The 27,490-nt window shown below is 45.9% G+C and overlaps 1 protein-coding gene across 5 annotated transcripts in view; it reads left to right on the plus strand.

Moving 5' to 3' along the window:
• The window catches only part of JAK2 (Janus kinase 2), a 1,231,913-nt gene that overhangs the window by 1,052,769 nt on the left and 151,654 nt on the right, over window positions 1-27,490 (plus strand). For all 5 annotated transcript variants that reach the window (XM_078676001.1, XM_078676005.1, XM_078676003.1 and 2 more), the window contains 3 exons: window positions 1,789-1,940; window positions 2,097-2,247; window positions 26,395-26,528. In XM_078676001.1, the coding sequence (XP_078532127.1) occupies window positions 1,789-1,940; window positions 2,097-2,247; window positions 26,395-26,528 (437 nt within the window). The remainder of the gene's footprint in view (window positions 1-1,788; window positions 1,941-2,096; window positions 2,248-26,394; window positions 26,529-27,490) is intronic.

A 27,490-nucleotide genomic window follows, 5' to 3' on the forward strand; every position in this document is an offset into this window, starting at 1 on the left:
TAACATCTACCAAATGTCAGTGCTCAGGAAGAACTTAGTAGAAATTTTGCTAAAAAAAAAAATCCTCGTTAAATCTCTAAAGGTATCAATGACTCCATCTTCACTTCACTTCAGTTTCCGGGTCTCTATTCCAGCCAGACGAATGCAAGCAATACACTTCTAGTGTCCGGGAAAGCTGTCCTCATCCTCCATGTTGTGTGCTGCTAACCCAGTGGCATCCAAAATGGATCCCAATGGTCCCAGTAATCACACTGACACAACACACATAGTCCTACTACTATACATATACTACACACGCATTGCACATGCAAGCACTCAACATGCTCACAGGCAGGGCCGGCGCTAGGCATGGGCAGCGTGGGCGGCTGCACAGGGCCTCGCACTCAGCCCACCAGCATGGGGCCACGCACTCGTGATGTATCCTGTTGTTTCCCTGGCCATCTATTTAAAAAAAAGGTGTTGCCTTGCAATTAAGGTCCTTCAGAGGGCCCCCCCCCCAGGCCTCTCAGGGATGGTGTCTGTCTGGAGGCATGGGGAGGGAGACGCTCCCTCATTTGCAAGGAGGCCATTCACAGACACTGTGGGGGGCCCATTGTCCAGCATTTTGGCACCCCCACAGTTTTAACTTTTAGACCACAATCAATTCTCACACCTATGGAACTGGAGGTGTGAGAAATGCTTGTGGAGTTAAAGATAAAACTGTGGGGGCGCAAAAATGCTGGACAATGGGCCCCCGACAGTGTCTCTGAATGGTCTCTTTGCAAGGGGCCACTTATCTACATTAGAGGGGGCGTCGCACGCTGCCTTTTAGCCCAGGGCCTCGCAAATCCTAGGACCGGCCCTGCTCACAGGATGTCAGCACAAGATGTTGTGATACAAATAACAGAGGAGCTATACATGCAAATGGCTAGTGGACTCTGCTTTTCTCGTCACAGAGAAAAAGGTCTAGTCAGTATCACTGATTCACGAAACACGGTGTAATGCCACCACCATTTTAAGTGATGCACCCTAGAAACAGACAGTAGTCCAAGGTCCCTAAGGGCAACCTTGGTGCTTCCCTCCAGGTCACAGACCAGGTTCAGGACCTTGAGTTACCAAGGACAGGCCTAAGCTTCTGCACACACTAGATAAGTGTGACGCGGTAAAAGTCAGGATACCAGTTACATATCCAGTCAGGCGTACATGCTTGTTTACCTTTTAAGTAGCATTTCTGACCCAACAACTTAGTAACAGCTATGCATGTACAAAGCTGAGAGTTGTTTAAGTGGTGCCCCACCCCAGCCACATGGCGCAATGTCATCTCCCCCTGGATGTGCCCAGTGTTGCACAGCACCACGTGCCTCACAAATGCACATTATGCCCCATGTGTTTATGGTGATGCGTAGGGCGATTGTTGACATGTATCCATGAATGCTGGCTCGTGTATAATTGGGTGGTTTGTATTGGTTACAAGAGTGCTTGTCTATCTGGTAGTCGGTGTGCAGAGCGCATGAATGCGTCGATAAACGCTGATGTATTATTGTGTTTAATGAACGTAGCTAGCGTTCGGCCCAACTTCCCCGTCATCACTGAAGCCATCTTAAGCACGTGACCCCTGTAATTGCTGATTTCACATACTTACATTCACACCAATAGAAAACTGACTACAATTGCAAATAGTTATGTTGGTTCTGTGAGAATTCTGATAACTAGCTTACCCATACTAATACCTACTGCTCTGATTACAAAACAGAGTCATGCACCGTGGGCACTATGGTCTTCTAAAGTCCGATTTTTGTTTATTTTAAGTTCTGTTAGAGAGAATTCCGTGGGTGCCGCCTGAATGCACTGAAAGTGCTAAACATCTGAACCTGGCAACTGATAAATGGAGCTTTGGCACCACCTTGTGGGAGATCTGCAGTGGGGGAGACAAGCCGCTGCATGCGCTGGATTCTCAGAGGGTAAGTAATGATCAAGATAGATGAATACCGAGACATCTCTCAGAACGTATCATTTTAACTTTCTTTTTGCCTCGCTTTGTAGTACGAACTGCAGAATTGTGTGCTGTCAGTTCTCCGGTGTTAGTATTTTTAACTATGTTTTTTTTTCCACAACAGAAATTACAGTTTTACGAAGACCGGCATCAGCTTCCGGCTCCAAAGTGGATGGAACTGGCGAATCTGATAAACAGCTGCATGGATTACGAGCCGGACTTCCGGCCCTCGTTTAGAGCTGTAATACGTGATCTCAACAGTTTGTTCACACCAGGTGAGGCGCTAGAGTGTATCCGCATATGTCCACTACTACGCCGATTCTGATTGAAGTTTGTATTAATAATTTAAAGATATGAAAACAACCATTCGGCCTGTTTCATTCTATCTAAATGGGTCTAGTTCTCCTCAGAGGACATATTTTTTAATAAATCTTTTTATTGAAACACACATCGGCAACACAGTACAGTGCAGAGGGTCGCATAGATTACACATTACAGCATATATGGGTGAATGGATACATTGACTTCATCATAGAAAGGAATATCATGGGGACACAGGGTCATCATGTTCAACATTTCGAGGCAGTATACAAATCTCCCCTCTATATGCATTCCATGGATTCCAGATACGGGACCACTTCCTAGGACACCCCTTTGCCAGATATACCGTTTTTTCTCTAAACATGCACCAATAAAGGTCATTCTCCCAGGTGTCTGGGGTGGGCGGATGCGTTGCCCCCCACAGTTGAGCGATGTTTTGTTTGGCCAACATGAACCCTAGAGTAACCCATTGCGTCTGGGAAGTGTTCAGGTCTGTGGGCTACCAAATATTTAGAATACATCATCGTGCCTCCGGATGGAGAGAAACACGTAACACATCATTGATTGTGGTGTTGATGTGGAGCCAGTAAGAACTAATATGTGTGCATTCCCAGATGGTGTGCATGAATGTTCCGATGAGGCTGCAATCCCTTTTACAGTCGCCTGTGTCCGACCACCCCATGTTTACCAAACGGGGCCCTGTGACGTAGGTCCTATAAAGATTTTTGAGCGGTAACAGTCGCAAGCGTGCCGGAATACCCACCTCTTATGGGGAAGATATTGCCACTTGCCAATCCTCGTCATCTAATTCTATCCCGTCCTTTGTCCACCTATCACACAATGTCTGTAGAGGGTCTGCCATGTGGTTGATGAACTTTTTGTATATTAATTAAATTGTTTTGTCAGGCAGGTGACCTTCTAGAATCCTGTCTAGGGGAGAGGCCTCCGGTAGATTGGAGTCCCTAGGCATCAATGATTGGAGTGAGTGTGAGACCTGCGCATAGTGAAAGTACTCAGTGTTTGCAAGCTCATATTTGCTCTGAAGCGTTCTGAAGGACTTGATCCCTTCCGTACCACAGATATCCTTGATAGCCGTGATACCGATCAGATCCCACCTATCGAAGCCCTTCATTTTCCATAGATCACCTAACTGCTCCGAGTCCCAAAGAGGGGTGGCCAAAGTCAATTTACGTCTCCAACCAAATGAGTTGGTGGTGTCATGCCAAATTTGAACGGAAGGTTTTGTGGGGCCCGTTAACACAAATATTTTAGGTCAGGAATACAAGGCTCTGCCGTAGGTGCCTCCCGGAAGGAGCCACCTGTCCATAGCGTAACCCGGATCATCCGCACGCCCATATGTACAATGATTAATGGCCTCCAGTTGAGATGTATTTCTTGATATCTGGGAAGCTAATGCTTCCGTCATACCAGTTTAGCGTTAGTTTATTAAGTGCAATTCAGGGTCTACCATCCCACAATAAGTCTCTTTGCAGGCCCTCAATTTCCCTAAAGTAATGAGCTGGAATTAGGTCTAAGGTGTTTTGTAGGGCATGGAGGAATCGCGGTAAGGCCATCATTTGAATAGGGCGGCCCTGCCCAGAAGTGAGATAGGAAGTGTCTTCCAGCTAGCAATGTCACTTTTGTGTCTTCGAAGAGGGGGAAGAAGATTTTGGGCATAACGAACCGAGAGATCAAGGGAGATGAAAATTCCCAGACATTTAAATCCGGTTGTGTTGATTTGTATTTGACAGTCCCGAGGTGGAACAGGGGGATCACCGCTCAAGACAAATATTAGGGATTTTCCCCAGTTGATGGAGAGTCCAGAGAACCTGCCGAAGATTGTAAGGATGTCTAGTACTACTGTAAGAGATTTCTTAGGGGAGGCCAAATAAAGTAGAATGTTGTCTGCGTACAAAGATATGCGGTCCTCCCATCCGGGGGACCACCGCAGCCCCCTTATCGGATCCCAACAGATCCAAGCAGCAAAGGGTTCCAAGGCCAAGGAAAAAAGAAGAGGGGATAGGGGGCAACCCTGTCGAGTTCCCTGACTAAGCGAAAAAATGGTCGTCACTTTGTTGTTTACCACCACTTGAGCCAGCGGTTCGGAGTATAAAAGACGCACCCAGTGAATATATTTCGGACCAAATCCGAACTTCGCTAAGACTGCCCATGAATAGTGTCAAAGGCCATGGTTGCGTCTAGTGACACGATCACAGCCGGTTCTCGAAGGGTGTGCGCTCTATCCACTACTCCGTGGACTCTACGCAGGTTGAGGTCGTATTTCTATGTGGCATAAAGCCAGATTGATAAGGATGCACTAGGCCACTGATCACTTTCATCAGGCGGTTAGCCAGTAGTTTGGCTAATATCTTAGGTTCTGCATTTAGTAGAGAGATGGGCCGATATGAGGCACAGTCTGTTTTAGCCTTCCCTTCCTTATGGATAGTGACAATGGTGGCAATCCTTTGCTCCCGGGGGAGCCTTCCCGCCTCCCCAGATTCTTCAAACATGGCTTTCAGATAGAGGGCAAGTTTGTCTGCTTAAGTTTATCAAGTTCAATGGGGAGTCCGTTAGGGCCCAGTGCTTTCCCGGAGTTTAAAGTGCGGATCACTAGGGCAATCTCATTGGTCGTAAGAGGACTGTCCATAAAGTCTCGATCCCCCGGGAGAGAAAGGGGAGCTTAATATCTCGTAATAAGTCATACGAGTCTGTTTCTGTGTGTGGATTCACTGAAGTGTAAACCGTATGAAAATGACCAGCAAATCTATCGGCTATGTCCTGAGGTTCCGTAATCGTGACTCCACCCTCTACTACAAGCTCCTGGACCAGCCGGCTCGCCCATTCCTTTCTGTTTAGCCATGCTATGAGCTTCCCAGCTTTATCTCCCAGATCGTAAATTATGCCCTGTTGTTCCCTACTGAGGGCCTTGGCCCTATCTGAGACTTAAGTTTTATAGTCATGTTGCTTCAGGTTCAGCAAATGAAGCTTCTCCGCCATCACCCCAAATTACAGGTCGCTCTCTAGCCTATAAAGATCAGCCTCGAGCTCAAGCACTTCCTTCTGTTTATCTCTTTTGGAGCCCGATATTAGAGAAAGGGCCTGACCCCAAATCACCATCTTAAACGCTTCCCATAGGGTCTGGGAAGAGGACACAGTCCCCACATTTTCAGTGAAATATTCGTCAATGGTCCTAATAAGGGCTTTACGGATCTTAGGGTTCCAACGGTTAATAGGGGCTAACCTTCCCACCGTGCCCGGACCGAGGAGCAAATAGATCCAAAGGGGCGAGTGATCGGACATACCCCTAGCCAAGTGTTAAATTTCGTTTATGTAGGTGGCTTGTGTGGCAAGAATGAGACAATAGTCTAAACGGGAGAGACTGTGGTGCGCCCCAGAGTGAAAGGTATGTTGTATCTGGTCTGGATGGTACACTCTCCATCCATCAACCAGCCCAATTGCCCCAAGAAAGTCAGTCAACCACTGAGCCGATGGCCTCACCTCCCGTGGGGGGTACCTGTCTAATGTACCTAAGACCACTGCATTGAAGTCACCCGTATTACTAAGGGCCCTTCTGGAATGGTGAGGAGGACCTCAACCAAGTTAGCAAACGTTGTGCCCTGCAGACCTGGAGGGACATATACGGACATGAGGGTAAGAACTAGACCCTCCCACATCCCAGAGACACCAATGTACCTGCCTCGATCATCCACCCATGTGGAATTCACCGCTAGTGGAAACGCGTTTCTTGTCATAATACCTATCCCCCTGGAGTCCGATGTGAACCCATAGTGGGCAACCATTTTATATCCCCCCTGTGCATCGCCTTACATAGGTTCCCCACCAGGTGCGTTTCCTGAAGTAGAATTACATCTGGAGCATGCCTCTTAATGTACTGGATAACAACACTTCGTTTGATTTTGTCCCCTAACCCATTAACATTCCAGCTCAAGATTTTAACATTTTTATCACCCATAACAGCTGCCATACGAGTCGCTTAGCCAAATACCCTCCGCATTCATCCCACCTGTTATGATCTTGAGGATGCAGTCATATACGCTGCCGATGAAACAAAAATAACACCAAACCAACAAACAAAATACCTCAGCCCAACAGCCCCCCTCCCCGCTGCCCTGCACTCTGGGCTTTGAACCGCCCATAGAAAAACTTGCAGAATGCCTGTTGCCCCAGAAAAATTCAAAGAAAGAGGGGGTAACTGGTATGCTCCGTGTCCCTGCCCCTGACATTATTACCCTTGCACCTTGATATTCAATCCACTCGGCCACTTCCCCCAGTTGGTCGAAGAACCACTCTCCCCCCTCTGCCTCAACCCGGAGGCGTGCTGGGAACAGCATTGAGTACTTCAGGCCCCTGTCCCTCAGGTCGCGCTTAACAGAGAGAAATGAACGACTCTGATTTTGGACTCTTTGTGTAAAGTCCAGAAAGAAGGAGATGTCGGCGTTTTCGGAGCGAAGGGGGGCCCCAGCTCTAGAGTTCTGGAGAATCACATCTCTGTCGCAAAAGTTCATAACTTAAGCCAGCATGGGCCGCGGGGGAGCGCCCAGTTTGGGACGGCCGCCCGGGTCACTGTGTGCACGTTCAATTACGAAGAACTTACTAAGGCCCTTGGGTTTGAGGTGTTTAAGGATGAGGTCCTCGACAAATAGATCTGGGGATTGCCCCTCAGCCTTCTCCGGAACTCCCAGAATGCGAAGATTATTGCGCCGAAGCCGACCTTCAGAGTCATCCAACTTAAGGTTTGTGAGGGTGCGGGAATCATGAAGTTCACGCAGCTCCCTTTAGAGCTGCGAGACGTCGTCGACGAAACTGGAGGTCGTGATTTCTACTCGCTTGACTTTCTCGTTAAGCTTTCCAAGGTCGGCCCTAATAAGATTAACGTCAATCGCCACGGTATCCAAGGAGGTTTTGACTCCAGTATTGGCCTCCATAACATCTTTATGGGAATGTTCCTGTTCATCTTCCCCAGAGTTTCCCCTGACGGCATCTTCGGACAGTCGGCACCCACGAGCATCCTTGGAGACAGTAGCAGTCCAGTTTGTTAGTCTGGACTGGCTTCGTCCCGCGGGATTCAGCGCCCTTGACGCGCTCCATGGTGGTGTCCAATGCAAATTGCCAACCAGACCAGGGCACAAAGAGTGGGCTGACGCGCAGCCTCCCACAGTCCTGACAGCAAAGCCAGCCGGGTAGAGCCTCAGTCACAATGTCTGTTCCCCCCAGGAGGGGGATATGCCCCCAGAAACCAGTCCCTGGCAGCTGTAAGCGGATGCAACTCCAATGATGTAGGCAAAGAATGGCCACAGTATTTAAGTGCGCACCGCCACCATTAATCAAACTGCGGCGGATGCTCAATATGCTTGGTGCTTGTTATGCAATGCTTCATCAGGAGCAGCGCACGTCCCAGAACTCACCGCTGCCGCCGCATAGAAGGAGTCACGGCGGCACCGCGCGAGAAGGTCCGACCAGCCCGGTCTTTCCTCTGGGGCTCCACATTCATGGCAATCGCAAGGCGCTCACCGCCAGGCGCCCCGTCACCACCCCTACCGCGGGTGGAGAGCACCTCTTCCCAGCTCTCCTGCAGGTCAGCGGCGGCCCCTCCAGTTCACGGCACTGCCGCACAAAGGGGCCAGACAGATCGAGCCTCCCCCTGGCATCACAATCACTGTGGGCCCCGGCTTCCACAGTATAAGTAGGCCTCAGTATTATGGGGTAGGTATCTCCTCCCCCGAGATGTGCAGCGGCTCCGGGACGGCGAGTTGAACACCGCTGCAGTTCTGACCCCCGAAAATGTCGATGGACGAGCTGGATGATAAATTAGGATAGTCGTGGGGCAAGGACAAACCCCAAAGCCAGTGCATTACGCGGCCATCTTCGGTCTGCGCTTAGCCACTCCCCCCACTCAGAGGACATTTAGAAACATGAGAACGTCTTCTGTGAGCGAGCCTTCTCACGCTATGTGCCAAGCTCGACCCTGAGCAGCCGTCTTTCCTCTGTTTACACCGACTGCATGGCCTTGCTTCATGTTTCATTCTCTAGATCTCCTCTCCTGGCTTTATGCAGCAAGAGTGTCCTGTCAGAGAATGGTAGCTCTTGTATTATCTCTTGTCGTTTGAGGCGTGACACAGCCGTGCACCCACGCGTCAAACATGGACTGTGCCAATAAGCACGGGCGATTAGCTCTGTCTGAGCTCTGAAGTGATCGTTTCTGCTCTCAGGGTCACACTGAAGCCCTCTGAGCAGATCTGCAAGTTACTGCATTGAGTCCAGTTGGGTCCAGTTGGCCTGGATCAGATTGTCCAGGGAGTAAAATGGGATTCGCTGCTCAGAACGAGGCTGCCTCTGCCTGTCATGCTCTCTATTCACGCGATCCTGCATTCCCGTTCCCTTTATCTGGCGAATTGATGATAAAGCGGCATCTAGTATTTTGGTGCTACCATTGAAAACAATCTGATTATTGTTGGGAATGTATTCTTGTTGACTCGAGCTGTCACGAGCGTTCAGGCATGTCTGGCTGCTCGTGACAAGCTCGTGTTGTTGTACCACCTTGTTATCTTTTGAAACATCGAGAATGTTATCATTGTACCACATCTGTTGAACTGGCATTACTAGCCTGAACCTTAAGACGAGAGCACCTAATAAACTCCGTCTCTGATCTCAACTTACTTCGTGTCCTTCCTTGACTTTCCTACACTGGCGACGAGCGGGAACTGCATCACCTGCATCTAAAGACCATTGGATTAATAATTTATTTTTATTTTCCCGGATTTTATTGGGAAATTACCGGCGCTACCAGAACAGCATTGGATTATAACTGTTTAAAGGGAAGCTGAAGGACCTTTGGATTGTTGCGTTTTAGAAGGAAGCAGAAGGACGATCGTTCGTTTAAAGAATCGAAAAATTCCACTTTTCTTACTTTTTCACTTTGGTGGCATCCTTCGAATCGTTGCTGCAGAAGTCCGTGCACACCATTCTGAATTACGCAACTCTACGTTCTGTCATCGCGCGATTTCAAGCCAACGTGACGTTTTGCATCATCGCGCACGACTACGTTCTATCATCGCGCGACTTCAAGCCAACGTGACGTTTTGCATCATCGCCCACGAGTGTCATCACGCAACGTTGCTAGGCAACCCAGTGCCGGTTTTTCTTCGCGCAAACGGGAACCATTATACGAAATTGATCGTTCCTTCTTCTAAAGTACTGTGGATATCCTGCTACACTCAGTTATCGAACTACTGGAAATTCAACCAAAGATAACTATAAGCAAATTCAAAAATAACTTTAAGTTATTATTGTTTTTTTTTCCTTTCCTTCTTTAAGTGTATTGGACGATTTCAGTCACTATTTATTCGCATTTTACACACATTTATGACTTACAGTGCGATTGTATAATTTTTTTAAGTGCTTATACATATTTCAATAATAGTTATATCCTCAGGGTACTTTTCTCAAGGGGAGGCTTCTTGATCTGGATACTCAAATGTCCTGTATTCCTTTTGGTGTAACGTTAGTAGGGGCCACTGTGAGGAGCACCGCCTTAGCTGTGTGCTAGAGGTCTTGCTGATGTCTTGGTTGTAAAAGAAAGGTTGGCATCTGGACTTCAGGAACAAAGGGGTCCATGCTCATCTTCCTAGCTCTTTTGTTAGAAACCTCAAGAGAGGTCACAATGGGCCGGATGTATATAGATTCCATTTGTAACAAGCATTTGCAATGCAATAGGTCTTGCTTTATTAAAGTTTGAGCAATTGGCATTGCTAAATAATGCAACACTAATAGCTCAAATTTTAATACTGCGAGCTCTATTGCAAATGCTTGTTTGAGAATGCGTGTTATATAACTTGGATTCTCAAAGTAGGCATTGGTGGTCACTTTTAGCCCTACTGACGTTAAAATACGACCCCACTTTAAACAGCAGCACTGGGCTGCTGTTTACTTGACAGAGTGCTAAAATTAACTAGCAGCACTAAGATGTTCATCCTTCCGAGGTCGATAAAATGAGCACAGTTCTTCATCTATAAAAACATGTTAGGCAACCCCTCACCCAAATCCTAAATGTAAGCATGCGTGAGGTGGGGACCCACAAGGGGCCCGAATGAATAGGCAGTTTTTACTGCCTCTTTTAAGTGGATCAGAGTAGGTGAGGATTTAGTGCTGGTTATTTGGTTGTTCCAGTGGTTCTCCATTTGGGAGCATGGATACATATGACAGGGGGACTCTGACACAGTGAAGTGGTGCTGGGAAATGCCGTACATGAGAACGTGGGGTAGTGAAAAGCAGCAACCGAAAAGGAGCAAGATGAGGTCCTGAGTGCCCCTGCTAGAGGGGTGCTGGGAATCGGACAGGGCAACATTAGGCCTGTGAGAACCCAGGTCAAGAAAGAAACATTCCAAGAACATACTGTACCCCCAAGGCTCTGACATGTAAACACTTTTGAAGGAGCACAACATTATGGCGAGCTGTAAAACAAACCACTCGCCTCCCCTGCAGACCAACCGCAGGGGGTAACCCATGACATCCCGGTCATACTGCTTCAGTTGAAGGGATCATAATATCCATCCCTCTCCTACGAAATAAATCACTGTAGGACCAACCCTTGCTGAACAAAGCCCACCACCCATGGTTACTCAGGCCAGGAAAAAGATGAATGTCCTGTAACCCCAACCTCACCTATCCATCTGTTCATCGGAGGATGTGGCCTACCGGCTGGAACGGTCGGACTCGAAGCTGGGGAACAGGGTTTGACTCTCGGCATGGGCGCTGAACATTCTGTGCAAATCACTTAATCTCCCCGTGCCTAATGTAATTAATGTGTCTGTTTGTGATGAATTGGTGCTTATGTAGAGTGCTCTGATACCTTCGAGTCAAGTTCGTGCTAAATAAAAGTCTGGAAAAAAGTGGCACAAGGCAGGATTGAAGAACTCTACACTGTTAAACAAGGGGCAGTTTTTTTTTACTTTTTCAGCTACACTTTGGCAATGCTTTTATTTTATACGCCGTACAGGGAAAACTTTTGTATAATCCTTTCTGTATTTGGATTGTGATACTTGCACTCTATTTGTCATTGAAAATACAAGTACCAAAACGCAAATAAATTGAAAGACAGGATTAGCAACTCACATCAGACATTGAGTAACACGCTTTTAGGTTATAGTATTTCCCATCCTGGCACACTCTACATTGCTGAGCAGGCAATGCTACAGAAATCTCAAAAGACTTAATTCCAGGCAGGTGCCTTATCTAGCTGCTATTTTGCCTTTAGATCTCAGTAGTTCCTATTTTGCAAAGATTTAGCTAAAATGGGAACTGAGGCGCCCATAATGTACACATCTGCAGGTGCGTATGGGTCCACGCCAACTGCCCATTCAAATTGTTGTCGCTGTTAAGAATGAAAACAGCTGTCAGTGTTTCACTTTAAAAAGAACAGTCCGCAGCCCTGCTTAAAAGTTCTTTAACTTTAAAATTAATTTAAGGACTGGGACAAGGAGCTGCTATGAGGGGGAATGTGCTAGCAGACATACTGAGAGCGCCCGGTAGTACTCAATTAAGAAAATATTTCAGCTCAAAAGTTCTAACATTGCCTGTTTAAAAACAAGCAGCAATGTGAGAGAAAGTACTAATTCTGACATTACATTTGCAGTTACCCTTTGAAAATATGCCTTACCTAGCCTAATCATGTTACAGCAACATTGTTGGGGTGGTGGCAATGTTCTACTAAAACACAGCAGTCGTACTAAGACATTCTGAAACACCAGCACTAAACTCGAGATCCCTGCGGGAAGAGGCGAAGTCGCACCACTGAAGAGAGAGATAGCAGCCTTGGCAAGAATATGACAGTCCTCCTACCCTGTCCCAATTAAAATAAGCTAACCCTGCTACTGCCCCTTTCAAAGTGTAACAGCTCTGCTGAAAAGTGTTGCTTCTGTCCATGGAACTCTTCATACTGTTCCACTACAAGGACAGTTGCATTGTTTATGAATGGATGTACCGTTCGACAAAGGGTATTGCAACAGTAAGAAAAGAAGTCCGACAGCCTACTGATTACTGTTAACGTCACATTAAAAGTACGGCAGTCCCACTGAGAACAGGAGGGGTTCTAACATTTCCTGTTAAAATGCAGGATATCTGAAAACAACGTAAAATGAAGAGATTATGGGGAGACCTTTTTTACTTTTTGGCAGACAGCAGGCTCACCTGGCGTTCCACAGGCTATTTACCGGCGCCCATCTCACACAGCCTACACCTCGCCGCACCCGCTCCGCGGGTGCCGCTTTGCGTGCAAGGACTCAGGACACCGCGGGTGAGAGGCGCTAGCGGGGCTGCGAGCGTGCAGGGACTCCAGGAACCAGGAGTCCCTGCGAGACCGTCATCCAGCTTCCGGTCCGCTCTCCTTGCTGGCCCTCCCCCCGCCATCGAGGAGTGAAAAGCGACCCTCTTTGCCTGTCCAGTGGGAGACCTTTTTTACCTTTTGGCAGACAGCAGGCTCACCTGGCGTTCCACAGGCTATTTACCGGCGCCCATCTCACACAGCGCGTGCAAGGACTCAGGACACCGCGGGTGAGAGGCGCTAGCGGGGCTGCGAGCGTGCAGGGACTCCAGGAACCAGGAGTCCCTGCGAGACCGTCATCCAGCTTCCGGTCCGCTCTCCCTGCTGGCCCTCCCCCGCCATCGAGGAGTGAAAAGCGACCCTCTTTGCCTGTCCCGTGGGAGACCTTTTTTACTTTTTGGCAGACAGCAGGCTCACCTGGCGTTCCACAGGCTATTTACCGGCGCCCATCTCACACAGCCTACACCTCGCCGCACCCGCTCCGCGGGTGCCGCTTCGCGTGCAAGGACTCAGGACACCGCGGGTGAGAGGCGCTAGCGGGGCTGCGAGCGTGCAGGGACTCCAGGAACCAGGAGTCCCTGCGAGACCGTCATCCAGCTTCCGGTCCGCTCTCCCTGCTGGCCCTCCCCCCGCCATCGAGGAGTGAAAAGCGACCCTCTTTGCCTGTCCCGTGGGAGACCTTTTTTACTTTTTGGCAGACAGCAGGCTCACCTGGCTATCCACAGGCTATTTACCGGCGCCCATCTCACACAGCCTACACCTCGCCGCACCCGCTCCGCGGGTGCCGCTTCGCGTGCAAGGACTCAGGACACCGCGGGTGAGAGGCGCTAGCGGGGCTGCGAGCGTGCAGGGACTCCAGGAACCAGGAGTCCCTGCGAGACCGTCATCCAGCTTCCGGTCCGCTCTCCCTGCTGGCCCTCCCCCCGCCATCGAGGAGTGAAAAGCGACCCTCTTTGCCTGTCCCGTGGGAGACCTTTTTTACTTTTTGGCAGACAGCAGGCTCACCTGGCGTTCCACAGGCTATTTACCGGCGCCCATCTCACACAGCCTACACCTCGCCGCACCCGCTCCGCGGGTGCCGCTTCGCGTGCAAGGACTCAGGACACCGCGGGTGAGAGGCGCTAGCGGGGCTGCGAGCGTGCAGGGACTCCAGGAACCAGGAGTCCCTGCGAGACCGTCATCCAGCTTCCGGTCCGCTCTCCCTGCTGGCCCTCCCCCCGCCATCTACGCCCCTATAAACTTCCTTGTCCCTCCCGCAGCGCGGGACGCAGCCCGGGGCGAAGACTGGGCGAAGACTGGGCAAAGACTGGGCCGTTTGAGGCCGTTCGAGGTCTAAGAGGACTGGGCTGGGCCACGCCCCTTGGTTGGTTGGTGCATTATACAGTTTTATTGGTGTAAAATTTTATTAATTATTTATTGGTATTTATTTCTTAATCTGTATAATGTGCTCGCGGGGTAGTCGGAGTAAAACCCTTATGGCTGCGAGTAATTCTAGTTCTAATCGGACACTGGATGATTTCCTAGTCAAAACCAATTTGGCTATTGACGAGGAAATCAGCAAAATGCAGCACAGGGTCTCTTTGGATCTTGAAGCTGCACGAAGGTTATCCGAGCATTTAGCTACTACAAGAAAGTCTTCCATGGGGAATATTGCTTCTGCGCGCACACCTGAGCGTACAGTAGGTCCGCAGCCACTAATGACATCGGCTCTTATCCATCCAGCACCCTCTATTTCCTCTTCAATATCCCCTTTGATCCATTCGCCTACTCCATTGGTACCAATTAAGGATCCCGTCCCATTAACTTGCATGTCAGGCACCCTGTATCCTCCTAAAATTAATTCATTTATGAATATAGGTAGGGCCAGGAAAATGGCAATACATAAAAAGAAATGTATTGCCAGGGCCATCCATGCTCGGAAAAAGGCGAAAATTGCTAGATCACAATTTTTCAATAGCAGAAGGGCACTAGGATCTTTTGGGACAAAGGATGATAGTATGAAAATTAATCCTGGCACTTTGGGTGGGGCAGCCGTTTCGGATTCAAATATCTCCGCGGATGATAGCATCCTGGTTGCCTCCCCAGGGACAAAGAGAATGGATGATTCGACGGTTCAAGTGGGTGGATCACTAAATGATAGAGGGGGTGATGAAGAATTCCTCAATATAGTTTGGGGCACGTTAAAACAGCTACTTACCCCCTTAGAATTAAGGCTTTCTCGTATAGAGAATAATCTGTTGGAAATGGATAAGACCATAGTTACCTTGGCCAGCCTGAGTCTAAAGGAAATGGAAGCTAAACGTACCAGTGAGACTGATTCAGCCCCCAAGACAAAAGAACCAGTACCCTTACCATTACCATTACAAATACCTCAAAATATTCCTATGCCCTTACCGATAGCAAAACCCATACCGAAGCCACGCACCACTGTTCCAAACCAGACTGCATCAACCCCTATCGTTGTTGCACCAAAAGTATGTCCCTTGCCTAATCCAGCCTATAGGCAGAATCCTAATTTACGAGCTGCCCCACAACACGGCAAAAGGCAAAATTATCTGAATAATTTTCAGCGGCCGTTCAGTCGCCCCAACTTTCGTGGTGGTTTTATTGATCTTCCACCAGAAGCCGGGCCTTATGTGGCTATACTAGCTGGAGTTCCTGAGTTGGATCAGAATTCCCAGGAGAACCCCCAATCCCTGAAAAATAAAGTCATTCATTGGCTTAATTCCAACACACAGCTCCCCGTTCATCATAGAAGCAGTATATTAATGGTCCGAAGAGTGCCATGGATAGGCCCCACACCCAAGTCCTTGGCAGGTGACTGTATTATTGTTTCTTTTGCTGATCCTTACACAGCACAAAACATATGTGTGTGGCCATCGTATGAAGTTAACCCTACAATAGTTATGAGACCCCTTACCTTCTTTTACCCTCCAAGAAGTCACCATGCGAAAGAAGGTTCATGGACTATTGTCCAGAATGCTGGACGGACATCAAACAGGTCCGATGGATATAGCCAGCAAAATTGGTGGCAAGGGGCACCAACTACCAACATGTTTGGTTCCCTGCAGGAGGTGGCGGGCTGGTTTCCAAATAATATTCCGTTAAGAAATCGTTTTGATCCACTTGTGGGCATGGACGAGCAAGATTGACCACCACAATATTCTCCTGGTAATGCCCTGATAATAGAAGAGTCCAGCCAGAGGGAGAAGGGTGAAAGTCGCAACGATAACCCATGGGTGAATGTTCCCATCGGTGACGGTCGTGCTTCCAAACCCCAAGTCCCTGTGGCCGGTATCAACACAGAAAGTGCATCAAATGTAACTATTCAATGGCACGTTCCGGAAGTATCACTTAAGCCAGCCACAAAGATCCCAGGTGAACAAAGGATGTGCTTAATTTCATGGAATATTGCTGGGCTTGCTCAAAGACTGGAGGATGAGGCATGGTTAGATTTTGTGGGTGACTGTGATATTTTGTGCCTCCAGGAAACATGGAGCCGTTGCGCACAGGATATTGATGGCTTTCAAGCCCTTAATACCCTAGCGGTACCTTCACAAGCTGGTAGGGCAAAAGGTGGTCTAATGACAGCAACCTCATTAAAACTGTGTAAACTTGTAATTACCAAGATAGTTGACACCCCATGGTTCCAAGTGCTGATGTTGGTCAATCTGTTTCCTGAACCGTTGTTATTGATTAATTGGTACTATAACATCTTTGATCATAACGAGACAACTGTAATGTTGAAGTTGGAGGAGGCCATGACCAGGGCACGTCACGAGCAACCCCTACTTTTTGTCATCTGGGTGGGAGATTTTAACTGCTCATTATGCACCCGTGGGGACTCGAAGGTGTGTGGTTTGAGAGATTCTCACGACCTTCCTTTGACACACTTTAAACACACACCCCAGGGGGACGCTTTAAATAATATCATCATTTTGAATGACTTATCTATAGTGGAACCCTGGGTTGGTCCAGACTTGGCCCCGATACCGACATTTCAGGGAAGTAGAGGCACGATGAGTTTTATTGATTTTGTGATTATCTCCAGTGGGTATTTCCACTATGTCGACAAACTGGAAGTAATTGCTAATGCTGCCAGTGACCACAACCCTTTAACCCTATCCCTCCTCTGTCCTGTTAAACTCAAACATCCTGTTTGGGAACAACCCATAAAATGTAACAGGAACCAAGGTATCACTCTAAAATGGGGTAAAATAGACGCAGCAGGTCTTGAGGCAGAGATTATGACCAAACATAGCTCAGAATATGATGCATGCCTATCACCGACAGCTAACCCTGAAAAGGTTATAGGGAATTTTGAATTATTATGTGGGCATGTAGCCGAACGCCTTACAAAACCAATTGGGAAAAATAAAAGGTCAGGGCCCAGATGGTTTGATGCTGCATGCTCAGCAACACATAGATCCCTTAAAGTAGCTTTAAATCAAAAACCCAGGGATATAGAATTGGTTAGGGCATCTAGAATGGCCTATAAAGAAGCAATGAGAATAAGGAAGCTGGACCTAAAAAATCTGGCTTGGGAAGACTTAGAAAAGGCCTCTGATTTGAAGGACAGTAGGCTATTTTGGGAAGTAATTAATCGCCCTCTTTTCATAAGTAACGGTAAGGATAATATTGTGATGCAGATTGCTTGTGAAACATGGGAATCACATTTTGGGGCTATTTTTAATCCACATGGAACTTCACTTAATGAACTGTCATTGGGAGACCCTAGGGAACTAGTGGTTTCGCAATCATCTTTGTCCCTGAGCTTATCACTCACCTTGCAAGAAGTGGAAGATGCTTTGTCAAAAGGTATATCATTAAAAGCTCCCGGCCCTGATTTAGTGCCATTGGACTTTTTTAAGCACAATGTTAAGATTTGGGCCCCTCTTTTATTAAATGTATTTAGAGCAGTTGTTATTAGTCGTATTCCACCATCATGGAAGGAGGCAGTAGTGGTGCCAATTTTTAAGAAAGGCAATAGATCTGATCCCCGATGCTATCGCCCAATCTCATTAATTGATGCATCTTGTAAGATATTGGGTAGGGTTATCTTAGCCAGATTGGAAACATGGGCAGATTCGGTGGGCCTTATTGTAAACTCCCAATATGGGTTCAGGAAAGGCAAAGGTACTGTCGAACAGTGCCTGAACCTGGCATTGATTATAGGGAAACACATGAAGGCAATGAACTCTTCCATTCATCTTGCCTTCATGGATCTCTCAAGTGCATTCGACACTGTCTGCCGAAGCAAGCTGTGGAAGATGATGGAGGATATGGGTTTTGAGGAACCTTTGGTTCACCTGCTCCGTAGACTCCATGAAGCAACCACTGTAGCCATAAGGTTCGGGCCAGGGGGAGAGAAAACAAAGTCTATCCCCTCGACTGAGGGCGTCCGTCAAGGATGTATATTAGCCCCCTTCCTGTTCCTAGTTTACACTAATGGGCTGGAAAAATACCTGTTGGACCACTGCCATGATTTCCCAAAGGTTAATGGCAGGAGCATACCGATGCTTTCTTATGCCGATGATACGGTATTAATGACTCTCACAGGAAATAGTATGCAGCATTGTCTGGATGCCTTACATACTTTTATGTTGGACCTAGACCTGAAGGTAAATTTCACCAAATCCTTTGCTATGGTCTGTGGCCCAAAGGGCACCAAAACCAGAAAGTTTGTAGTAAACAACTGCACCATTGAAAAGGTTGAAAACTTTAACTATCTGGGAAACCTTTTTAACAACAAATTAAGCTGGGCCCCGCTAATTAAGACTCGAGTCCAGAGTGCTAGTCGCTCTATTGAAGGACTGTTTCGTTTCTGTGGGAAGTTAGGTCAAAAACCTGTCAATCATTTAAAAACCCTGTATAAAGCAAAATGCTTGTCAGTAGCTATCTATGGGGCAGGGGTCTGGGGAACCGAAAGCCCAGATACAATACAAATTATGGAGAATAAATTTTTAAAACGTGTATTGGCCATTCCACTAAGTTCCTCAAATAGATTTGCCCATGATGAGATAGGTTTGAGTTATGTGAGTGACACTATTCGCCTCTCCCCCCTACTATTATGGGGCAAAATATGGCTATCAGAGGATCTACAATTGTCTAGAGACATCCTTCGGGATTGTCTAAAATTGACACACATGAATAAGATCCCATGGTTATCTTATGTAAATGAAACACTTCATAAAATAGGCCTGGGTGACATTTTTGATAGCCCCGAAAACATTCAGGGAGATATCAAATCCGTTATCAAATCAAGTTATTGGAAATCTTCATTTGTGCACTCTTTGGTTAGCCCTCACGAATTTAAGGTGACTTTACATCATCAGTTTTATTTAACCTTTATAAATCATGTGCAATGGGGATTCTATTTGACAAGGTTTAGGTTACACATTTTGCATTTTCTTTTTGCGTTTCCTAGACAGGGGAGCTGGTGTGAGAGACTGCCCCCCTGTCCCTGTAACAACAAAGATAGCCAAAGCACGATGCATGTTGTTCTTTTCTGTTCTTTATATAAGGATCCGAGAATGAGGTTTATCAAGCCGATCCTTAAGGAAAAACAACCCTGCCACTATAAAGAGGGTTATGACCATTTGTTAGCTTTGTCTACATCTGACGTTTGTTGTGCAATGCTAAGTTTTATACGTGTGTCACTCATGATCAGAAAACGGTATAGTTAATTTTGGCTCCCAGAACTAGTTTTGTTGTCCAGGTATACTGTTGTTTTTATTTTTAACACAACACTGATATGAAGTATTCATGATTAATTGAACCTGATTGAATAGCTATGGGTTATAACTTTGTCTAATAATCAATGTATTTTAGTAATTTATTGTATAAATTTAAAAACTGCTTCTAAATGAAATTTTAAAGTATGTTCTGAAATGTATTTTTTGACTTTTATGATTCTTGTGTGAATCGAATAAAGTTTATGAAACGAAACGAAACGAAGAGATTATCCCATTTTATTGGATCCCCGACGTGTGACAAACATTTTTCACATTTTAGTCATGTAGGCTTTCTTATTTGATCTGGTGTGTTTACTTTCACTTGGTGCCAGCTGCAGCTGTAGTTCCTTCATGAACTCAGCGCCAACTTCCTCTCAAACTTAGGGCGCCGGAGAGGACAGTGACCCCGCGCGCTCTTTCCTTCTGCTGCTCTAACGCAGGCGAGACCAGAGCGCGCTCCGCACACCCGCCCTTTGACCCAAGGAAGCGCGTGTTTGTTGTGAGAGACGCATACCTAAGATTTTGGGAGGGACAGGTGACAGCGGGTGGGTAGAATCACGCAGCCTGTTTGGGTGGAGGTGGATAGTGTTGTGAGACTTTCTCACAGACCAGCGCGTGGGAAGGGCAGCTTCGGAGTAAGTTGGGCACCTTTACTGCCCCTCATTGACTGGCGGTGAGTGCGCGGGAAGGACCTGAGTTCACAGAGGTGTCCCACATCACTGATGCCACCAGTTTGTGATAGGGCATAGTTGAAGAGTGAGGATTGCATAGTGCTCAACACGCTACAATATTGTGGTGCGAGCGCTAAAGATGAGGTCATGGGTGTCAAGCCGTGGCTCACCACACTGGTGTGTGTTGCGCACTGTCTCGCAAACACTTACGGTGTGAGTGAGTAGTGAGGGCAAAGACTGGACAGTCTGGCGAGCTGCACGTCCCAAAAAAACATTGAAGGCAGGTGTGTGTGGGAAAAGCGAGGGTGCAGTTCAGAGACAGGTGAGCAGGGCGTGGGATCTGTCACAAACCCACTGTGGTGGATTGCTGTGTGTGTGTAGGGGATGCAGACAAGTCTGAGGTGAGATAAGCCGCATACATGCCACAAAACTGCTGTTCGACTGTGCTGGGCAAGTTCAGGGAAATGTGAGCAGTTCATGGAGCTGTACTACAAGGACGCTTGTGGGTAAAAGACAACTTTCCACAGCATGGTCCAGTAGCCGTAGTAACAGTCCTGGACTCGTGGGAGTTATTAAAAGAAAAACAACTATGTTAAGAAAGTTTGTGAAAGCAGTAATTTTGCTTCCATTAGAGTTTCGCCTTAGTGAGATAAAAAACTGTCAACAAGGCGTAAGGGTCAATTAGAGATTATGGTGATTATGCTGCTGAGCACGTACTTCCCAAACCCCACGGTGCCACTGCGGAGGGTGAGGCAGGTTAGGCGCGATGTCATCTGTGCTCAATACACATGGCGTGTGTGCATGGGCTATGGTGAAGTTCAGATCAGAGGGGGCAGAGCAGAATACCCAGGTGTCCCACGGATGTTGGTGGTGCAAGTATAGCAGGCAGTGCTTTAAATGGGCAGAATCTCAGTTACTGAGTGCCTGCACTTCTTACAGCACTTGAAACGGATAGTGCCTAAACTTCTTAGTGGGCGTTCAATGCTTTTAATTGGAGAGCACCGGCCCTTCTCATTAGCACACAGGTACCATGGGACAGTGTGTATCTACACTTCTAAAATTCAATTTTAACTACTGATAGTAGCTGGCAGCATGAGTGGAAACGTGTGCACAACCACGGAAAGCACGAGCGTGTGGGGATTGGGATAATGCTGAGCACTAAGTTGTCTCTCAAACTGTGGTGCTGAAAGAGCGGGAGCACAAAGCAGGCTCGCAGTGTGGCGGGCAGTGCACTATATATAGTGAGTGGACCCTAAACCGCTGGTGCTGCGAGTTTGTATTACAGTGAAAAGTGAAAGGTGGCAATAGGCTGACCGGATTTTGTGTGAATGGGTCAGAAGACACTAATCTCTGCGTGAGGTGGGCAGTGTGCCGAGGTGTTCCACATACCACTGGAATGATGCCATAAATACACCATGTAAAGTAAACAGCGTACTGAGGCGGCATGGACGCACACACACATTACCTTCTTTCTCTGTGTATCAAATAGAACCTGTGAAAGAAACCTAGCAGCTCATTATCGATCAAGGCGCTGTAGACGATTTTGAGATTATAACTACTCTGTGCCCCCAGCGACTCTCCAGCACTACCACGAAAACCTGGTTGGTGGGGTGGGTGAAGTAGCGGGACAGCCTGAGGGCGCCGGACACCTTGTCCTCAGCCACCTGCACCCACTCGATGGCCACAAGGTTGGCGTACAGCACTATATAGCGGCTGGCTTCTAAGCACTCCCTCTCAAGACGATGCTAGGGTAGGCAGGAGTGCCCTTCAGCTCCGCCGAGACAGCCACTGCTCTAAGCCCAAGGTTCCTACATATCGGGGTTAGCCAACACTTTCTTATCAATGCATACGCCGGACAGAAGAACATTACATGAGGGACATCTTCACGTTTATAGTTTCATGCCGGACAGCCCTTCTTATCCGGATTTGCCCATTTGCAAGCAAATGCCCTAAGCGGGAGGCTGCCATGTCTTAACTGAGTGTATAATTTCCTTGCTAGTGGAGGTTGTATTACATATAAGAATTCCTCTAATCGAGAAATCATTTTTACTAGGAGGAACTCTTCTGACAGCCTACCCAAGGTTGTAGATCTCTGAAGGGCTAGTGAGTCCTGCCACCTCAGCTGGTTTTGCAAGTCCGATTTTGATATCCCTGGGCAACACAGCACGGGTGTCTCCCAGAGCTCTGGCAGACCAATCTGTGTGCAAAGAGCCCTGATGTGGAACAGCCATGGGACATTTTTACTTTTGAGGAGAGCCCAAACTTCCGAAAATTCCGCTCTGTAAGAGGCCAACTCGGGTACTGACCAGAGCCTCTTCCAGTAGAGCAAAGGCCGCGCGGCTACCAATTCTTCAATTGACTCCAGGCCCAAATCCAGACGTAGAGGAATGAGTGGTGTACTTTGTGGTAATCCCACCAAATTCCTCATAAAATTATGCTCGACCCTCAAAAGAATGGATATATTTTTATGACCCCATAGTTCAGCACCATAGGTTGTGGCCATTCTAGCTTGGAGTCGATATATTTCAAGGACCGGAGCTGCCGGCTTGAAGTCAGATGCTCTATGGAATTTACTTATACCCCCAATTACTTGGGATAGTTTGAGAGCTGATTTAGAAATTTGGAAGCCCCAATCAAAATTTTCGGTCAGAGTAATGCCCAGATAGACGAAGTGCTTGACCCTCTCCAGGGAGATACCTTTAAGCTTAGGGTTTGGGCGGGTCTGCTTCGGTGGATTAAAAATCTTAAACTTGGTCTTATCCAAGTTTATCTCTAATCCACGAGAAGCACAGAACGATGCGAAGCTGTCCACAATTCGCTGAATGCCCGATGATATTTTGGATAACAACAAGGTGTCATCCGCAAACATCAGAGTGGGCACTCTCCCAGTGGCCAACCTAGGGGCGTCATTGTCTATTACACCAGTTAAGTGATCAATAAGACCATTGATGTAAAGACAAAATAATGTTGGTGCCAGTAAAGTATCAAAATCAAACATGTTCGCGGAGAAGAAACGCCAAACTAAGCATTCTGGGACAGTGGAGCTGAAATTTTCTTGAAGGTGAGTGCCAACTTCTCCCTTTTGGGGGGGCTGTATTGTAGAGGCCCTTTCAGTTAATTACATTATATAGGGCCAGATGTAGGTAATTCCTATTTACCGACTCTTAGATACCGAATCATACCGAATCTGTATTTAAGTGTAGGTAAATAGGAAGGAGGCATATGTAGGTAAATCTTATTTTCCAATTACCGATTCGGTAAGATTCGGTATTTACCGATTCTGTAAATACCGAATCGGTATTTCACATTGATTCCTATGGGCCTTGAAGCCCATAGGAATCAATGGGAAATACAGATTCGGTATTTACAGAACCGGTAAATACCGAATCTTGCAAGGGTGCAGGGGGTGTCACTTTGACACCCTTTAGCACCCCAAGTACAGGCTTGAGTGACATGTGGCACACATACATGCCCTAAGGGCATGTCTGTGTGTCACATTGCATAGGTGTGCATGCACAGATGTGCATGCACACCTGAATTCGGTATTTTACCATACAATAGGATTGTGTGGTAAAATACCGACTCTTAAGGGCCTGTGGCACTCTTAGGAGTGTCAGCTACATATGGATTTACAGAATCGGTATATTTACAAATTCGGTAAAATACCGAAGCCCATAGGAATCAATGGGAAATACAGATTCGGTAAATACAGAATCTTGCAAGGGTGCAGGGGGTGTCACTTTGACACCCTCTAGCACCCCAAGTACAGGCTTGAGTGACATGTGGCACACATACATGCCCTAAGGGCATGTCTGTGTGTCACATTGCACAGGTGTGCATGCACAGATGTGCATGCACACCTGAATTCGGTATTTTACCACACAATAGGATTGTCTGGTAAAATACCGACTCTTAAGGGCCTGTGGCACTCTTAGGAGTGTCAGCTACATATGGATTTACAGAATCGGTATATTTACCGATTTGGTAAAATACCGAAGTGGTAAATTTACCGATTCGGTAAATATACAGATTCTGTAAATAACGACCCACCTACATCTCAAAAGCCAAATACCGGTCGGTAACGGCCGAAATCGGCCGTTACCGACCGGTATTTGGCTACCTACATCTGGCCCATAGTATTTAAAACATTGCCTACTTTTAGGCATGTTTTTTCATGGCATAATTATGAAAGACCTTGGAGATTTTCAAAATTTGCTCTGGATCCCACGCATAGGGTAAGATATTGGTTATAAATTCAGATTAGGCAATCTATGACAGCAAACTAAGGGCTGTTAGTTTATAACATTTCCTTGGGTAGTCTTTAGAAGAAAAAAACGATGTTTCCTAGATTTCGATATTAATATTGCCAATCCTACCTATCTTCTCTTTCCTCCCTCCTTACAGTATGTTTGTTCTCCTGTTCAAGCCTCATTGAAAATCCCACTTGACTGGGATAAGACTTGACTAGGAGACTGAGCAGCCACATACAACAAGTAAATGGTTTTCAGTCTAAAAACAGGTCCCAATTTGGGTCCAGTGTCAGAGAAGCAGAAGCTGAGAAAGTTGGGGGACTCTTTTAATCTTCAAATGGCCCCTAAAAGAGCAACGCTATTCCTTTGCAAGTGGCATCATGTGCAGGGCCAGATTAAGTTTGAGAATGATTTAGTTGTGAGTAGGAGTGAACATGGCTACATAGGAGTGTTCTGCTGTTGAGAGCGGTGCATGATGATGCAAATGTACTATGTCAGCGCTGCAACTAGACTGTCAAACAGAAGGAACATCACTGGAAGAAATGTATATTCACATAAGACAGCTGGGAAAAAACTTTGTTTTTTTCTTTCCTAGCACACTTGTGTGTCACTTCTACTTCATAACAAGACTGAAGAAATCTTTACCCTGGTCTCCACTAGTTAAACATGATCAGTGTTTGTTGGATCAGCATCTGCTTGAGGGAGAAGTTTGTGGAACAGTGCTTCTAATTTTGTGAGCTAGAGAATAATGGATGACCAACCCTCGCCTCTTACTCCATATACTTCCAAAAAGCCTTTCTTGGAATGGTATTCAACAAAAGGAAATGACATCTCAAAGGAGTGGAGATCTTATTGAACAAGCCTCCAGTCCCCATAGAATGCCTGACAGAAAATGTGAAACAACATTCTGATCCGTAATTCTGGAATGAAATCTATCATAATTCTGAAAAGGCTGTAGAACCTCATCTGCTGATTTAGAAAAAATGTCTGCACTTTATAAAATGCAGGATTCAATTTTGGAAAATATTTGGAAAAAAATGGAATTGTGCTTGAACATTCTAGAAATGCATCCAAAATATTGTGGACATTTTTCTCATATGTAGTTGACAAAATATTGTTTTCCGAAATATTGTCCATTGGTGTAGTCTGTGGTCTAGACCTTGTTTATGTAGTGGCAGGATATTCGTTGGGTCCTTAACATATAAGGACTATTCACAAAGGTAGATTTACTCTGAGTACATTTAGTCTTACACTTTTGTGTAACTTTGTTATTTGACTATTTACCATTTAAGAGGGTAAACGTACTCAGAAGTGTAGATTTGCATGTCTGTACCCCCAGAAATAGTAAGTGACATCACTAAACTCGTCATGTAAACTGTAAAGTTACTATGAGTTGTGACCTGACAACCTTATTTGAATTCTTCTCATATGGTGGAAATTCCGCAATAAGGGTGGATATCTCAGTATGGTAAAACATGAAGAAAAGTTTTAAAGTTATTTGAAGTGTAAAAAAAAATGATAAAGATACATTTGTTAAATAATGTTGTTAATTGTATATTTTCTAAATGTGTAACAATATTAAAAATGTTACAGCATTAACTTTTAAATAAAAACATAATTATTTAGAATATATTAAATACAAATATTTAGCAGAAGCTTCAATTAAGGGGCAAAATTCCCATATAAAGTAAAAAGGAATACCTTGTTATTATGTTTTAAAGTCATTAAAAGTGATGTGTAGAATTTTTTAATATAAATAAATATTACATATTTTTAATAAATAAAGGTTATTGAAATAGTTAAACAAAAAGTGTTTTATTTATAGAAACTAATTTAGCATTACATTTATTAATTATTTCAAAAAATATTTTTAATTGTTTAAATAGTTTATTTTAACATTACTTCCAATGGTGTTTTATTTTAAGTCCCTACTGCCATTATTTTCTCTGGCAGGGTGTTGCAGTACCAGTGGTTGGCCAGCTCTGATGTGGCATACTTTTTTGGCGGTTTTGGCTCAGTTTTGTCTATACTAACTACAAGGGCAGATTATGAATTGCAATGGCTTTTTCTTTTGGATTATTCCATCACTGTTCCTTCTTCTCCTTAGATTATGAATTGCTCACAGAAAGTGATATGTTACCAAACAGAGCAGAGGTCTTTGGATTTTCTGGTGCCTTCGAAGACAGGGACCCAACACAGTTTGAGGAAAGACATCTAAAGTTCCTTCAGCAGCTTGGCAAGGTACTGTATCATTTGGTTCATAAATGCTTGTGTTTGTTCAGTGCAAAAGGGTATTTGTGAAGCTCTTAGAAAAACACTGGAGCAATATGTGGCATATATGGGTAAAAGAGAAGGCTTGCTTTGTGTGGATGTAAAAGAATAATTGAAAATCCTGTAAGACAAATTCACTGAACTGTATACGCTTAAGTACGATGCAATCATTCACCTCCAAGGAGAGCCCACTTATTTCCCCAAGCCCACAAAGGGATCTTGAGCAAAACAGTTATTGTGCAACACCACTTTCTTCCTTTTTCTGGAATGCCATCCAACCTGATAGCTGCTTGAGACTAAAACCTTAATCGCTCCTGAGATGATCAAAGTACATTTGGGGACACCAATCATTTATGCCTCTGAGGAAGGCAAGATTTGATAAGGAGCTGTTTGGTCATGAGACAGAAGTAAAAGATTTCTCAAGACAGAACAATATCACATCCAAATATATTTTGCAAAGCTATTGTGATGCAATTTAAAAAAAAAAACCTTGAGAGCAATTTACATTCCACACATGGGGTCTTCCAAAATTGTTGATGATGCTTAATCAGTTTAAATACCAAATATATAAATGCTTAAGTTGTATGGGGAATACCTTCTGTATGGTAAACTGTCATGTTCATCTGCCCTGCATGCACTAATGCATGGATATGGTGCAGTGTCTTTTTATCTACGCATCACACTAATCTAAGCATGTACACATATGTCTAGGGCTGTCCCTGACTTTAAAAGGCCAGGGACTTGTGTGATCTGGAGGGGCGTTTCAGGCATGCTCTCATTTGTGAGAGAGGACTACTGTCCCTGTCATGGGTTAGTGCATAGAGTGTTGGTTGCAGTATTCCGTGTTTTAAGGATCAATAGCTTGATGAGACTTTCATATGTGCGTCACTGAAATGGAGGCCTACCGACCCACACATGTACAGTTCTGCTTC

Source organism: Lissotriton helveticus, chromosome 2_1 (genome assembly GCF_964261635.1).
Source record: "Lissotriton helveticus chromosome 2_1, aLisHel1.1, whole genome shotgun sequence".
Taxonomy (NCBI): domain Eukaryota; kingdom Metazoa; phylum Chordata; class Amphibia; order Caudata; family Salamandridae; genus Lissotriton; species Lissotriton helveticus.